General features: G+C 41.4%; 1 protein-coding gene across 1 annotated transcript in view; it reads left to right on the forward strand.

The window, feature by feature from the left end:
• col4a5 (collagen, type IV, alpha 5 (Alport syndrome)) overlaps positions 1-17,339 on the forward strand; it is a 36,728-nt gene that overhangs the window by 10,638 nt on the left and 8,751 nt on the right. The window contains 29 exon segments of the mRNA XM_028992576.1: positions 8,067-8,126; positions 8,328-8,417; positions 8,532-8,576; positions 8,649-8,693; positions 8,785-8,847; positions 9,403-9,456; positions 9,551-9,577; positions 9,664-9,744; positions 9,920-9,982; positions 10,131-10,166; positions 10,259-10,300; positions 10,383-10,475; positions 10,998-11,051; positions 11,143-11,199; positions 11,353-11,397; positions 11,497-11,550; positions 11,761-11,802; positions 12,161-12,254; positions 12,490-12,525; positions 12,672-12,920; positions 13,007-13,096; positions 13,196-13,266; positions 13,405-13,596; positions 13,698-13,866; positions 13,954-14,046; positions 14,137-14,241; positions 16,033-16,130; positions 16,230-16,380; positions 17,055-17,168. Coding sequence (XP_028848409.1) covers positions 8,067-8,126; positions 8,328-8,417; positions 8,532-8,576; positions 8,649-8,693; positions 8,785-8,847; positions 9,403-9,456; positions 9,551-9,577; positions 9,664-9,744; positions 9,920-9,982; positions 10,131-10,166; positions 10,259-10,300; positions 10,383-10,475; positions 10,998-11,051; positions 11,143-11,199; positions 11,353-11,397; positions 11,497-11,550; positions 11,761-11,802; positions 12,161-12,254; positions 12,490-12,525; positions 12,672-12,920; positions 13,007-13,096; positions 13,196-13,266; positions 13,405-13,596; positions 13,698-13,866; positions 13,954-14,046; positions 14,137-14,241; positions 16,033-16,130; positions 16,230-16,380; positions 17,055-17,168 — 2,413 coding nt within the window.

Raw genomic sequence — 17,339 nt, forward strand, 5'->3', positions numbered from 1 at the left:
TACAGTCCAGTTGAGCCCCTGGCTTCCCCCACACTAAAGGTAGACAGATGAATTCCTTTCTCGACGGCAGCCTTGATATAAGCCCATGTTTTATCAGTCAGCAACACCCTTGATTGGTCAGTGTGTTGAGGTTCACGGTCAAAAGGAGGGCTGCCTTATTTGTAGACATGAAAGTTCCTACAGAATGTAACTATATGGTTATAAAATGTATATGCCAGTACAGGGTTAAAATTTTTGTGAACGTCACAATAAAATAACACTAATATAATAAAATAATAATAGGCAATAAATAAAAAAATGTCATTGTATTTTGGTTTGGTAGCTCATATCTGGGTGTGATTGTATTTAGCATATGAATGAACCTGTCTTGTCCCACCGTGTAAATAGGCACCATATCTCTGATATGAAATGTAACTGAATCTGTTATTTCTATTTCTATCATCAACAATGAGTTTCCCATTCTCTGCCAGGGTGGGTTGTGGGTCCGGTGCTTTACGTTGCTTGTGTTTCTTTCATGTGCAAGGTGCATTGCGGTTTTCATTTTAGACACCATCTTAAAGGAAAATATAAATTATTAATCAATAACATGGATTTATTGCTCATTTTATTCTGATTTGATGAAGACCTGAACGCGAAGGGCACATCGCGAAGAATATCAGAACCTGACTAGTACATCCTTCATATCTTGAAACCTTTCGCAAAATGGAATACTCATCTCATCTTGTCTTGTTTTCTCATTTTTCCTCTTTGAGAAAGGCAGTAGATTTAAGTGGAGCTGGCGCAGGACACGTGGGGACATCTTGCACATCTTCAGTGGTTGCATTTCTAGGCCGTGTAAGGTGTGGGTTGGTCAGACTGTGAAAAGGTGTGTAATCTATGGCCTTTGATGGTGCCGGGGAATTCCTGTCTCGCCGGGATAATCCACAGCACAAATGTCTTCCGTTCGCACCCTCCCTTCCACACACACACACACACACAGTTTACTCTGCATTTTAATAAGGCATCTCACATGCAACCACTTCCACCGATGGCAATGTGAAGAACAGTAAAAGCCACATGCTTGTAAAATAACATCATTTTCGCCTCAAGAAACAACCAGGAAACAACTGTCTGTGCGTAAATTCATAGCTTGTCGCTTTGGTGAGGTTCAGGATCATCCTTGGGGATATAAAAAGAACGCTACCTTATTTCTAGTCAACAAACGGCTTATACGCAAGATGACTAGAAGACATTTCAGACATATGTGTTGATGTGAGGACCAAGCAGGACAGTGTAAGGTGGAAAAGGACGGGCAGTGGGCAGACAGCATATCTGGAGCTCACTGACCCCTCCCTCACTCAATTAACTGCACCAGTGGGCAATGCAGCATGGTCTGAGACGAGTGGGTATGGGAGTTGGACCACTGCGCCAAACCGCACTAATCAGTGGACCTGGGTCTAAGCAAACAGCAGTCAGCCTGGGAGCCAAATCACCGCTGGCAACGCCGTCACGCCTCACTACGCCAGCGGTGCACAGTACTAAACCCACACTACAGTTATCTTTACCACTTAGCCCATGCACCAAATGCCAAATGTTCTAGACAGTGTAAATCCAACCATAAAACTGATGACTTCTGTAGTGTATATGTTAAAATGGCTAAAAAGGAGCCATATGTATCTGGTAAATAGTAATCTTAAAATACTTCAGATAAAAAATATCTTGGTTCTCAGAATGTGGTACTGTCATGATCCGGTCCAGAAGGGGGTAGTCCTGTCCGGATCCGGACCGGCGTTTCACGTTTGTCATGTGTAATGTTTCCCAACCGTTTTCACCTGTGTTTAATTGCCCTGTTCGTTTCTGTTCGCGGTCGGGTCTTTGTTGTGTTACATGTTCACCAGATGTCTTCCCTGTCCTGTTTATCGCATATTAAACCCCTGTCTCGAGACGACATGCAAATGCGTCCTTCTTCCTTGTCACTTCGTCTCATCACCTCCGTTCACATGCCTCGCTATGACAGATGGTTCAGATGGTTGTGACAGGTACTAAGTCTCCCTCCAGTGGTACCAGGGATTTCTGAGATTATTGTTAATATTTTATTATTCTTATTATTCTTAATTTGCTTAGTATACTACAGTTAACATCCTCATTTGGTATGTGTTTGACACAGTGTTGACAATGGATGACCGTCAATGATAAATAATATTCATATTGATAATAAAATTGCTTCTTGTTTAAACTAGTTAATTAGTCAGCGCTATTTTGTTGGCACTTGGAGAGCGTAATAGTTTCTGAGGTTCATGGTTTTCCACTGATACATAAAATCGCGAAAGAAAACAATATAAAGGTAGTCATTTATTTTAAAAGGCACGTTAAAAAGGTCTTAAAAAGCTTTTTAGAAGTGATTCTTTTTCAGGTCGTATATTACTCTCTCCTGTGTGTAATAACTAAAAGCATACCGTCTATACTCATGTGTATGTATCATGTGAATGATCTTAGTTGTGGTAGTTCTTAAAAGGCCAGTAATGTATATTTTCTTAATCCTTTTTAAGTGAGTACAATTACTCTTAATTCAATGAATGTGACGTTGCAGTGGAAGAACACTGTCAGATTTATGGTCAGATTTATCAGATTCAACTAACAGAATTACAGGAAACATAAATGAATTAAACGAATACTTTGTTGAAGCACCTTCATTTCATTACTTATTGGGTAGGAATCTATGGTCATGGCACATCTTGACAATATCTGCCCACTCTCCCAAGTTAAAGTGTTCTAAAGTGGTCCGAGAGTGGTTTAAAAGGGGTTGTGTATACTTTTTACATCCACTGGATTTATTTGTAGACTTGGATTTTAGTGTTTATCAAGCCAAAAAAATTACGAATGTTTAAAACCTGTAACGCAAATGCTTCTTTTCAAGGCATCGAGGTGACATTCCCCGCCGCTAGACTGTGTCAAGTCACCGCCATTGTTCTCTCTGTGGGGATTAAGCCCTGTGGGTACTGCTGCAGTCAGCGCTGCAGCCCATTTGCTGCCCGTCTGCCCGAGTGAGACGGTCTGTCCTCCCCGGTGACTGAACCACGCTGCTAAGTGCACTTGACTTTGTTTGTAAGAGCTTTATCCATGCAGAAAGGGTGACTGCTGAGGATTGTCACTATGCCAGACAGCGTCTGCTGGCTTTTATAACATACGGAGAATACGAATTAAAAGCACCAGTAAGGTGATTGGAGGTTTGGCATAATTTGTGCTTGCAGTTTTTAAATTCTCCACATGCTTCTGTCTTTATAGACTGTATAAATTCATGTTGACAAGGGGGCTTTTCCTTACTATGACTTCATAAATTCGAGCGAGTGACAGACCCGGGGGATTATCCTCAGCAAGATATCACCCACTCATCGCCTCTGTTAACTAAGTCTGTTTGAGTCGTGCTGGCCAGTCATTAGGAAATCTGAGCAGCAACTCTCTGACCTCTGACCCTGAGCATATTCCACGGTGGAACATGGCAATTACACAAACACATTTCAGTCCTGTGATCATGATTAAAATTAAATATGCATGCTGCCACCCTCGATCCATGCTACAGATAGAAAGAAGAGGTTTTATAGAGCTGATCATTGTTTTGGTCTGCTTATTTGTGCTCATAGTTATAAATAAAGTTTTCATGCATGTTTTTATTTTTCATGCATTGTCCATTGTCCTTAATATTAATATTGTGATTAATATTGCAATATATGGTACCAAGATAATTGATCAAATTGAAATGTTATCCATTAAAAAACATTAATAAATAGTGCTCTAATGATGGAAATTTGTATAGTGTGCGTGCGTGCCTGAGTGTATGTGTGTGTGTGTGTGTGTGTGTGTGTGTGTGTGTGTGTGTGTGTGTGTGTGTGTGTGTGTATATATATATATATATATATATATATATATATATTAGTCTAGATGTCAGATAAAGCAATCTGCCAGATTAATGTGTATGTAATGTTATGTAGTCTATGTATACACACACATACAGTACAGGCCAAAAGTTTGGACACACCTTCTCATTCAATGTGTTTTCTTTATTTTCATGACCATTTACGTTGGAAGATTCTCACTGAAGGCATCAGAACTACGAATGTTCACATGTGGAGTTATGTACTTAACAAAAAAAGGTGAAATAACTGAAAACATGTTTTATATTCTAGTTTCTTTGCTCTGGTTACTGCTTTACACACTCTTGGCATTCTCTCAATGAGCTTCAAGAGGTCGTCACCTGAAATGGTTCTCCAACAGTCTTGAAGGAGTTCCCAGAGGTGTTTAGCACTTGTTGGCCCCTTTGCCTTCTCTCTGCGGTCCAGCTCACCCCAAACCATCTCAATTGGGTTCAGGTCCGGTGACTGTGGAGGTCAGGTCTCCACTTTTTGTTAAGAACATAACTCCACATGTGTTCATTCATAGTTTTGATGCCTTCAGTGAGAATCTACCAATGTAAATGGTCATGAAAATAAAGAAAACACATCGAATGAGAAAGTGTCCAAACTTTTGGCCTGTACTGTATATATTCCCTGAGTATAATACATTTAAACATTTTAATATAATAGTTAAAATTTCTTGTTAATAATTATATCATATACATTGGTGTAATAAAATCTTCTGTATATGCAGACTGTGTATATACACTTTTAAGTATGCTAAAGTGGACATACACAACAAATATAGATTTAATTTCAAATATAGATATAAGTTTTTCTGTACGTCCCGTATGTCCATGCAGTATGGGTCGGTCTGGCTATGTTGAATGGTGCTTGTGCGCCAGACATTGTGCTGCAGAAGTTTTGCTTGCTTCAGATAAAGCCGTCTGCCAGATCAGTGTGTATGTAATGTGATGTAGTGTGATGTTCAATGTAATTTCCCTTCTTTTCACCTCTGCTTCCTGTAAACTTGATACCAGTGACATTTTGGGTTCAACCCCGGCCAATCGTAAGTGCACTGTCTGTGTGTCTTCGACATGAAAGAGGACTCCCCTTCCACCCCTCCTATGGAATAGTTGGTGTAGAGTAGCACGTGAAAGGAGATCAGATCCACGACGCGTCGGTCCGTGCCAGCATTCTTCACCAGTATAAACTGGTTCCTAATGCGCTCTATAGAGTCAGATTCACGGGGATATTTATTAATATTAGTAATAATAATAGTAATGATAACGTCAGACATGCCCCCAGCCTCAACCTTCATGCCCGAGCACCATCAGCACAACACCTGACTGGGCAAGCACCAGCACATCCATCCATCCACAACACACCTGGCGGGGCAGACAGGGGTGGAGGGCCCGGGAGAGCGACGCACAGTCGCATGGGTGGAGGAAGGAGGTTTCTTTCTTGTTTGCGGAGCCAGCGCCGGGCCAGCAGTGCATACCAGGAGGGTGATGAAAGCGGCAGGCGCTGGAATGTCTCCCACTGCTGGCGAGCCGGCTCTGATCTAGTGCTGTAAGCAGCGCTGCCGTGCTCCCCTGATGAAACGTGGGGGGGTTATGTAAGTATTGTTGTACCGAAAAATAGCAATCAGTTGTTTCACGAAAGTAAGGTTTCGCAGTATTCTGACACTTGCTTTCAACTTTTTACCACTTTTTAAAGAATTATTTTTTTTATAAAATATCTAAACGTGGAACATAGATCCATCCATGGGAGGCATAACCTGTCCAAGCTGATTTGTGAGACACAAACAGAAAAGGGCAAAAGAAAGCAGTTTTGGGACAGGCGAAAGCTGGGAGACTGAAGCCACGCCCAGGAAACTGTGGCTTTGACCAAGCGAGATAGAATTTTATTGAACTTTCTGACATATCTCAACTGACATGCTGACAAGCACTCAGGAGTGACAAGTTGCGCCGCAGTGGGGCGCTGCAGTATTTAACATGGTTTAATCATCATGGACACTATAAGCACAGCTAGCGTAAGAGTCCTCAGGATTTACGCAAGGACAGATCGTGTTCTGGGTTATAGAAGAAAATGACAGACTGGTAAAGGGCTGGTAAGGATGTGGACTCGTAACCAAAGGGTTGTGGGTTAGTTAGTGGTTATGCCAACCACTAATGAATGAAATAGAGGTGTTCTTTTCAATTTGGTTATGCCAAATCTGGAATGGTCTTTTAAAAGAGGGGTGAAAGTTTGAAGGTTAAGAATTCTTCCACATAAAATGGGAGACCCTTGAAAGATTTCAGATTAACAGCAGAGATTTTATAGGCCAACTCCAAGGTACTGGTCTAGAAATCTTGGTTTCATGGGCCCTTGCACCTCAATTTATTCTGGACGACTTATTAGTCGTCAGTCGTGCATGTGAAGGTGAGGGTCAGCATTGCCGGGCGTTCGTCTAACGTACGCTGGGCTTCTGGGAATTAGTGCTCAGACTGAGAGGTGGTTTGCATTCCGCCTCGGCGCTATCGGGTACACAAGTCCGCGGAGTTTGTCCCGCACCGGCCGCACAACGCTGGCTCTTGGCCTTGAGCGCCAACGTTCTTTTTTCTCGGAGGAATGCGCGCATCTCCTGAATTCGCACCGGCGGTTTATAAACACGTCCACGCTGAGAACACGCGCCGACATAAACACGCAATTCGTCTTTTCTTCTCTTCAGTAGTGACATCTGCCAGGAGCTTAGATAAAGTTTATCTTTTGAGATGCACCATGCAATGGTTTGCATAGATGTTCAGTTTCTGGTCCCACAGTCAGCGTTTTCTTTGCACATCGTGCCACGACATTTCAAAACGCGGTGCAAAATCTGGACAAAATTGGTCAGAACCAAGAAGTTATTATTATATGAATTATGTTATATTCATACTATTATATGAATCTGATTTTGGCAGTTTATGTTCATGATAAAGATGTAATATAGATGTTTATTAAACTTAAAACGAGTTTCAACCGAATCTTGTTATTTCACATCCACCCGATTCCATCTATTGGAAATGATTTGTGGCAAGAGTATCTTTTGAGTCTTTTCACCTAAACACTTTTATTAGCCTAATATTTGCCCTTGGGTCTGTGTAGTTTGGTTTGGTAGTCCATGGTTTGTTATTTGTGGATATGAAATAATGAAATGTAGTTATTGGATGCATGCTCACATCCTAATAATGCATCAGGCATGGATGAAAGCACAGAAGTCTGGAATGTCAGCAGGTTGTTTTGGAATCTGGAGGCACCTGCAAGGTGAAGCAGTTTTCAGTGAAACGCTGCCGTCCAGTGGCGGGCAAAAGTACTGCGCTCTCGCCGCTCTGCACGTACATAAGAAGTATCAGGTTGAGAACTGAGGGACGTCTATTGTTTATTCATGGTCTGAATATGCCTGTGTGATCTGTCGGCGAGTTTGGCGCACTGGCATAGCACATCTACGCTCTTCATTGACAGAAATGAGTGTCTTTCAAATTACTCATGACATTTGACGGCACTGACAGAAAAATATTCAGACGAAGAGTCAGAGCTTTTGAGTCAATTGAATTGTCAGTCTGTAAAATAAATCTCTGTGACTCAGCAGTAATTTATCGGCTTGACTCAAGGGTAAACACTTAAATGTATTAGGTTCTAAATCCCAAATGAAATAATATCCGTTCGCTAGATTCATTAGTCCACTGATAGCTCATATCATGTCGTCTTTTTTTGTAAGAAATGTTTTATGGGTGGTTTTATTGATGTTTTAAATAAAAAAAATGTTGTACCAGATATTATATACAAGTAAAGAAGTAGGGCTGATAGTAGCCTGGTGGGTAAGATACTCGTCTATGAATCAGAAGGCCACAAAGTACTGATTGTAAGGCGCTCTGCATAAGTTTGTCATTGTGATACACTGACATTACAACACGGTGACACAACAAAATGTGTCCTCTGCTTTTAACCATCACCCTTAGTGAACAGTGGGATGACAGGCGCCGGGGGAGCAGTGTGTGGGGACGGTGCTTTGCTCAGTGGCGCCTCGTCGGATCGGGATTCGAACTGGCAACCTTCTGATTACGGGGCCGCTTCCTTAACCGTTAGGCCACCACTGCAAAAGAGAGTCTGATGGGAGTATGATAAAGTACTTTTATTTATGGAAAATAACCCCCCCAAAAAATCCCTGTCTTCCAGGCATGCCATGATGGATGTGGGAGATCAAAGTGTGACTGTACTGGAGTTAAAGGACTGAAGGTGACACACAGAAATTTGCCAGGCATTGTGGCAAGATGTCATATTCATAACATATGCATCATATTTACTGCTGTTCAATATTAAACCCTCATGCAGAAATCTGTGGGGTTAAAAAAACTAATCCAATCAGATAAATATTATATTAGAATGTCCTTCAAATGATTGGCCTGATCTCACAATCACTATGTGTGTTCTTCATAGGGCGACAAAGGATTTCAAGGAATGACTGGTCCCCCAGGGGTACCAGGGTTCCCAGGACCAGAGGGGCCTATGGGGCGTCACGGAGAGAAGGTTGTGGACTTAAGGATCAGGCTGAAAAATACTGTTTGATTCTAACAATGGAGAAGTGCATCTTTATTTTGAAGGGTTGGTTTTTACATTTTTTTAAAATTCTCTAAAATACAGGGTGATGACGGACCTCCAGGGCCATCTGGTCCTAAAGGAATAAGAGTGAGTGCCCAGTGCATTTTACAATTGCTTTATATTTGGTGAGAGTCAAATCTTACTGTAGCGTGTTTGCAGGGGCCACTCGGCTTGCCAGGATTCCCAGGAACACCAGGACTTCCTGTGAGTATTTGATGAACCACACAGAGAGGGACACTTGTGACAGCCATCGTTACTGGATGCTGGAGTTGTGTCTTCTCTGTCTGTTTGCCAGGGCCTACCAGGAAATGATGGCGCCCCAGGTCCCAAAGGAATTGCTGGCTGTAATGGAACAAAGGTGATGTGCAAGAAGAAAGTGGCAATAAACATATATTTTACTACATTTGATGCACTTAATAAAATATCAAATTATGTTTAGACAGTATTTTATAATTGATCATTTGCACTGAACAATGCTTTTAAAGAATCCCATTGATAGATAAGTAAGAATCACTAAATAATCGTCTGACTCATATATGGGTGGTAGTAGGTTAACTGTGATCCTGAAGACCAAAAAGACGCAGGTTCAAACGCGAATTGCTACCGCTGTGGAGAAGGGCATCTACTAAATGTAATGCAAGTGGCCATTTGTTGCAGCACTAATCTCTTAACATTTTCCTATGAAAGTTTCTACACTCGTGAAAATGAGTCGGCACAGTAGATATGAATCAAACTGACCCCAAAGGGTGAAAACAATCACCCTCTATTTATTGCTGTTTGTAATTGTAGATATGTAACAGTGGTAATGCATTCCTAGGAAATATATTGTGAACAAAAAGACTAAATCCTAGTTTTCAAATCCAAACAGCCATGTCGCTCGGGATTTGTGAGATGACACTTCTTACTCCTACAGGGTGAACCAGGATTAGCAGGAACAAGTGGTTTTCCAGGCCTAGAAGGGAGCCCAGTGAGTGCCTACTCAGAACTCATTCCTTTTAATTCTTTCTGTCATGGCATCAGGTGACACGCAGACTAACCTTTTCCTGTATCTGACTCTGTAGGGTCCTCGTGGTCCCCCAGGCACAAAGGTATGTGCAGCAGAAGCGTGACTTTAAATGCTATGTACATACGAAAATCAAATGCTTAAACCACACTGTCATTTTCCTCTATGTAGGGAGAGCCTGGTGAAGTCATTCCAATTAACCAGGCTGGACCAAAAGGGGAGTCTGGACCCGTCGGACCGCCTGGCCCACGAGTGAGCACTTTTTGAAAATGTTATTTGCCTGCAGATCTAAATGGAAATGTGCCTGTCTTATTCAAATGAATGCTAAAATGTTTGAAGAACAACTTTAATTTTAGTACTTTGGCCAGTTGCTTAACTTTGCAAGACAAACTGATTGTATTGATCAGTGTAATTTTCTCTTTTAAAGGGAGATGATGGACCACCAGGATTTCCAGGTCGAATAGGTTCACCTGGGCCCCAAGGTTTTTCAGTAAGACCCCTTGATTAGTGATATTGATCAATCATATTACAACAATTAAATTCACTTTGAGCTCTGATGGCAGGGCTGTGACACTGCGTTGAGAGTGGCAGACCATTTTACTTGTGTTAGTGCTTTATGCAGTATTCTTTTTTTCTAGGGTTCTCCTGGTCTCCCTGGTCCACCAGGGCCAAAGGTAAACTTTCATATCTTTAAAAGGGAATGTTTGATTTGTATCTCTTGTTTTATACATTACATTTACTTTATTGACATTTCTCTGTAATGCAGGGAAATATGGGACTGAACTTCCAAGGGCCGAAAGGAGAGAAGGTGGGCTAAGAAAGCATTAATGAATACATAAAGACTACTTGATTGGATACACTCATCACTTTTTATTATTGTGTATCTGCAGGGTGACCCAGGCCCCCAGGGACCTCCAGGGCCACCGGGGCAAGTGGGCGAGCAAACAAAGGATAGGGAAACTGTAGTACAGTATGGAGAAAAGGTAAGACATGGCTTCCATGGTGAAGTGAATCAGTGTCTCTTCAACAGCACAAAACCTTTGCTTTCCATTGCTCCACTCTGAATTCAGATAGGTCTTTAACCTTGAAACAACTGAAAGTCAGCCTATACTCATTTGATCTATAATCATAAAACCTTTTTCTTTATGGCTTTTCTGTCATATCTATCTTAAACCATATTAAAAAAATACCTTAAGATGGTTAATAGCTGGCCAAGATTAATCAAAATTCTGTAAAAACAAAACAAAAGATTACAAAAGATTTATTTAAAAAAAAAAGAATCATACCAAGATCAAGTACTTATAAATTATCCATAATAATGTATGGAAGCAATTAATATATTTATTATTACATTAAAATGACTAATGGCTTATTGAATCTGACTAAATATAAACATCACCACCAGAGGGCAGCACAGAGACAGAGTTTGTCACAATGTGGACAATGTTGCTAGTGTTAATTATGTGTGATAATTCTATTTTTGATAGAATATTCTTTTTTTTTAGGGTGATCCTGGGCAGCCTGGACCACCTGGCCTTCCTGGACCCCCAGGACCTGCTGTATGTACAACTGTCTGTCTGTCGATGCAATCAGCGAAGCTGATATTCAGAGTAGACATCAAACTGTAAATTCCCAATTTTTCATTTGTAGGGATCCTCTGCTGGCATGAAAGGTGGAAAAGGAGAGCCTGGGGATCCAGGGAAGAGGGTGAGACATGGCACGGTCACTTTTGGTAGCATTAACAATCTGCTTATCCATCTGTCTATATATATATTGCCTCCCACATCCGTTAAAATGTGGTGATATCTGATGTTTTGCTGTGGATGAACAGCAGATGAAGTCGGTCTTTCTTTAATGTAGGGGAAACCTGGAAAAGATGGTGATCCTGGTGTGGCTGGATTTCCAGTAAGCAGTCGGCAGTAACAATGCTTATAGTATAATTTAGTCCACTATGAATATTTCACTTATTTTTTCTCTTTTCTCACTAACACGTTCATTTAAAAGGGTTCGCCCGGGGATCGTGGAGCCCCTGGTTACCCTGGACTTGATGGAGCAAGAGTATGTATTTGCTGTCTGTGGTTGAATGATTTGTTGCTTTATTGCCTTGACCTGCTGCTGGGTAAATTGCCCCTCTGGGACAAATAAAGTTCTTTGAATTGAATTGAATTCTGTAAAAAATCACTTAGCTGCAGACAAATGACAATCCATTTACAAATCTCCCATATTGTTTTAAATCCAGAATATTATCATTCTTTCTGTCTTTCTCAGGGTGAGAAAGGTGATCGTGGTTTACCTGGACCCCCCGGACGGGTATGTTTTATGCCTAAGCACAAGAAACTTTGAAGGAGAGTCAAACATGGACAGTTCTTGCCCCCAGAAGGTACAAGGATAATGCAGGGCAAATTAGCAGAACAGAATTTGAAGGGTCAAACGGCAAATCATAGGTCATGCATCCATAAGCCTCATTTCTGAATTCTGATGTAGATAAGAGCAAGAATATAACCAATACAAGCATAGCACATGCTGACCATACTCTTCTGAAATTTGAGGGATATGAGATATACTGGTGTCACTCAAAACATATATGCAAAATCAGTTAAAAAAGACCCAGCACAAGTCAGTCGTTCCTATTGGTCAGTTTTAACCACTGTAACAATTAATATTCCAGGTAGTGGTCGGACCATCACAAAATATATTGGGACAAAAGGGAGAACCAGGAATCCCAGGACAGATCGGCAGGAAAGGGGACCGAGGCCAACCAGGTAAGGACTGCATGGATACATGCACTTTGCAGACAGATTTGAAGGGTTATATTGCAGGCAGAGTCACTTGTTTTTAAAAAGCATGAAAGTAAAAAGTATGTAAAACAGAGTACCACTTTAACAAAAAAAAAAGATGTAATGTAATGAAATGCTAAATTTTGCCATGCTGACATGAGTTTTATTCATTGCCACTATATATTTATCAATTTTGTAAAATTCACAACCTTTTGTTCAGGCCCCACAGGCCCTGCAGGACAGCCGGGACTTCCAGGTGAGAGATTTTTTAAATAATGATAATGTCGTGTGAGACCTGAAAGCTAGCCCTGGAAATGGATTCAAACTCTACATGATGAGCTCTTGTGTCACAGATCTCCTTGCTTACCGGTTTATAGCAACAAGGTGTTTCTATCCTGGCAGGTTTTGGCAGTCCCGGCTCACCTGGCAATCCTGGCCTCCCCGGTGAAAGAGGTGAGAAAGGTGACCTTGGGGAAGCTGGTAGCTCGTTCCCAGGACCGCCTGGCCAACCTGGGCGGCCAGGTTTACCGGGACCCCAAGGGCCCCCAGGCCCCCCCGGCCAATCCACTGATGGAAACTGCCTTGGTGGACCTCCTGGTCTTCCTGGAGTACAAGGAGAACGAGGTTACCCCGGAGAGTCTGGCCAAAAAGGTGAACTATATTAAAAGCACGCTGTTCCAGATCTTGTTATGTGTTAATTTTATTATTATCTATTATAATGTTTTCATGTCTTGCAGGTCAAAAAGGAGAAACTTGTGTAAATTGTTTCAGCAACGGCAATTCCATTCCAGGCCCTCAAGGTCCACCTGGCCCACCTGGTCAAACAGGCAAGCACCATTCATTTTTGCTTTGGTTAACTATATATGTGAAGCAGCTTGTGTTGTTACTTATTCTAAAGAAAGTGGTTTGTTGTCGTTTTGGACTAGGTATGCAAGGCTTCCCTGGACTTAAGGGTGAAAGAGGGTTCCCGGGACTATTAGGGCCACTTGGTCCACCAGTAAGTAACACTTACTGGTTATGTCTGAAATGTTGTGTGTATGAAATTGTTCCTCTGACACTTCTTATCCTTGAATGTTCGTTTTTACAGTTCAGAAACCGATGTTAATACTGATCTCTATGTGCCTGTCTTCCTCAGGGTCAGCCTGGTCTACAAGGCCTACCAGGAAACCCTGGAGAAAAGGGTGATCCAGGTGATGCTATATCTGTTGCTGGCGTGAAGGGTGACAAAGGAGACCCAGGTTTTCCTGGCCCTTCTGGGCTTCCTGGATTGGACGGCAGTCCAGGACGTGATGGACCTCCGGGTCAGCCTGGGCCCAAAGGAGCCCCTGTGAGTCCTCTCATTTTAACTTGTGATTTGGCAAGTCAGTATAACTTCAGCATCTTTATGCAAAACACTTCAAATGACAGAACTGATTTTTATTTTTGCAGGGCATATCATTATCCAAGGGGGAACGTGGTCCTCCAGGAGACCCAGGTCTCCAAGGTTCTCCAGGCGACAGAGGTGCTCAAGGTCCCCCAGGATTTGGCCCCCAAGGACCGTCAGGTCCAAAGGGTTTCCAGGGTGTGGCAGGAAGACCAGGAGACCCTGGTGTACCAGGTGAGGTTCAGTCCCAAGTTCAATGTGTACCCTTATTGTAGATGTGGTTTGCAGCGTGTGTCTGAAATAACCCATGTTTCGTCACAGGGACAAAAGGTGAACCGGGCCCAACAATTTCTGAGAAAGGTGAGCCAGGACCCAGAGGACTAGATGGATCCTCTGGTGAACCAGGAAGGCAAGGTAACTGAAGCTGCCCTTCTGATTATGTTTGTCACTTTGCAGACATGACAGTTTGGGGTTTGATTCAGGTTAACTGTTGAATTTTTACAGGTCCGCAAGGTCCTCAAGGAGCTCCCGGGTTCCCAGGACAGCCTGGGGCTAAAGGTGACCCTGGGCTGCCTGGTATTGGCCTGCCAGGACCTCCTGGTTCTAAAGGTATAACATTTTGAAAGTGAAAGTGAAGTGATTGTCACATGTGATACACAGCAGCACAGCACACGGTGCACGCAGTGAAATTTGTCCTCTGCATTTAACCCATCACCCTGAGTGAGCAGTGGGCAGCCATGACAGGCGCCCGGGGAGAAGTGTGTGGGGATGGTGCTTTGCTCAGTGGCACCTCAGTGGCACCTGGGCGGATCGGGATTCGAACCGGCAACCTTCTGATTTAGGGGCCGCTTCCTTAACCGCTAGGCCATCGCTGCCCCTTGGTAGCATTTTGGTAGCATTAACAAAATTTCGGAGCCACCGTTTCTGAACAGGATTTCCGCGGATCCTTAAAAAGTCTTAAATTGAATTCTCAAATTAAGGCTTTAAATATCATTAAAAAGTCCAGATTTAAAGGTCTTAACTGGTAACCTTTAAATAATTTGATGTGTTTCGCATTATTGTGTACGATATCCGAATTAGCAGAAAGGCCTATGGAGCTAGACGCCTAAATTCTGCAATCAGCGGATATTACTGAATTGGGAATAGCCTAGTGAGGAGGGAGTATGTTCCTATATTTATTTTTTTCTAAATCAAATGAGACAAGCCTTCAACCTGTAATCCACCGGTCATGGCGCGCTGTGCACTTCAAGGTTCACAATCGCAGAGCCACACGATTGCGATGTGAACGTAAAATATTACAATTTATATTATGAGTACCAACTGAGTACCAAGTTTAGTCAGGGAACACAGGGTAGAGCTGTAAATTAATTTTTAGAATTTTAATCTGGTTGAGCTCACATGTAATTTATCGGTCAGCAAATTTCCAGTCTATAGCACCTATCCTTTCCATATGATTTGCTGCTTGTGAATTAGTTTTGGTGATTGGTTAAAGTATTTTGCATGTTGTAAATAAATGTGTTAAGTGTTTTTTTAATTCAATTTGATTTAATTTGGTTCGCAAATCTTGGCCACCGTCGTCAGGTGATGGTGACCAAATATTCAACTAATATGAAACTATGGGGCTAACTTCTCCACTTCTGGGGCAGGTGGTGAGCCAAATAAATACAGAGTATTTGCTATTGCTGGGGGCTTATTACTTTTCAGTGTTTTATCTTACCACAGTTTTGACTCCATTTTTATTCGCCATTCAAAGAAACACCCACCCTGTACAACAGTGTAGGTTTCTTAAAGCACCCCGCAAACATCAACAGCCCAGATGGGTAGTGGCTATGAAGTTATATAATTAAAAATGCAACAACAAATACAAATTTTGTATCAACAAAACTCTAAAATGTTCCATTTACATAATACAATATACTACTATGTTGTACATCTTTCTTGAAATCTACCAGTTTGCTTATTGATCTGATTGATTTTTTATTTTTATTAATTTTTTTTTAATAACATGGGAAAATAACATTTGCAGTAATGTAAAGATTTACTAATTATTAATTAATTAATTCATTTGTTAATGTTTTTATTTTTGATAGGCAAGCAAGTGCCATTTATCATATCACAATATTGATTAATCAGTAATCGCAATATGACTTTTTTACCGAATTGTGCAGACCTGAAATCGAAAAATATTGCAGCCGCCCCCAAGTGGCTTGCTGTACTACAGGTAATTTGAGTCTGGTAACATTGACAAAGGCTAAAAAAATAACAGATATTTGGAGGAAATAACAATATATTACAAATGAAGGGTCATAAAATTTTATGAAAGTGGCCTTAAAAAGTCTTAAATTTGACTTCCTTTAACCTGCAGAAACAATTCTGAAATAATTGCACTGACCTTCTTAGGTTTTCCTGGTGTATCTGGTGTCCCCGGATCTCCTGGAAGTCCTGGCCCACCAGGTTTGGATGGAATCCCTGGTTCCCCTGGAGAACCAGGTACAAAGGTACAAAAGTGAAACCGCCATCAAATAATAAACACAAGTAATTGTTTTAAAATTAACAGACGTAGTACTGTTTGGAAAAAGAACTTTGTGTGGTTCTAGGGAGATCCAGGTTTTGGCTTACCGGGCCCACAAGGACCCCGGGGTTTCCCTGGTGTGAAAGGGGGCCCTGGACCTAAAGGAGACTCTGGATTTCCTGGGAGTCCTGGTAACCCAGGAAGACCAGGATTTGATGGAATCCCTGGAGCTAAAGGTAAAGGACACTATACCTCGTGTCTCCTCCACAAGTACTCCCTTCTTTCTGATTCTTTCTCAAACATATGTTCAAACCTTTCACAATGCGGTACATCCAAAACATTTCACACTCAAACCTCTGCCATGACCAGCACATGCCTATTTAAATAGCAGTTTTTATTGCTAATACCAGGATTTGTAACATCATTAAAAACATGAAAAATCATGGAATCTGAAAAGAGAATTATTATTTTTTTACTTTTTTTTTTTTTTTTTATTGTTGCCTCCCTGTCATTAAATGGTGACAGAAACGGTTTGAATAAATCTTAATTTTTGTATGTACCAATTTATTGGTAAATTTGGCATTTTTGTGATTTTTTTCTAATTTGCGCAGAAATTTCAGAGAACATACGTTCATGAAAATGTTAGAAATTCTTCTGTTGAAATTTCTACAGAAAGAATTCCTCAGTAAAAATGTGAACCCTCTAATACAAATAAAATTTTATTATTGTGTCATCCATTATTGTATCATGCAGCAAGTGAGGATATTATGCTCCATTGAGGATATTAAAAGTAAGAACTACTCTGTATTTTAACACAAACTGCTGTGAATATTAACTGTCGGTGTACCACAATAGGGAACCTGACTACCACCAGTTTGAGAACCAAGGTCCTATTTTATTTATTTTGTAGGAGAGACTGGATTTCCTGGTACACCAGGCTCCCGTGGGCCCCCTGGTCCTGCTTCTTATGGACTTCAAGGGCCACCAGGACCCCCTGGAGCTCCTGGTCCGATGGGATCATCAGGTACATTGCTCCTCTGGTTTCAGGAACTATTGAGATGTATAACAAATAATATAGTTTTAAACATCCCCTGACATAAATGTTTTTGCTTTTATGTAGGTCTTAGTGGCCCCCCTTATACTATGAAATCTCTTTCCGAAATTCAGCCTTGGTGCAGAATTACAGCCACTTTTA

The sequence above is a fragment of the Denticeps clupeoides genome, chromosome 1 (assembly GCF_900700375.1).
Source record: "Denticeps clupeoides chromosome 1, fDenClu1.1, whole genome shotgun sequence".
Taxonomy (NCBI): domain Eukaryota; kingdom Metazoa; phylum Chordata; class Actinopteri; order Clupeiformes; family Denticipitidae; genus Denticeps; species Denticeps clupeoides.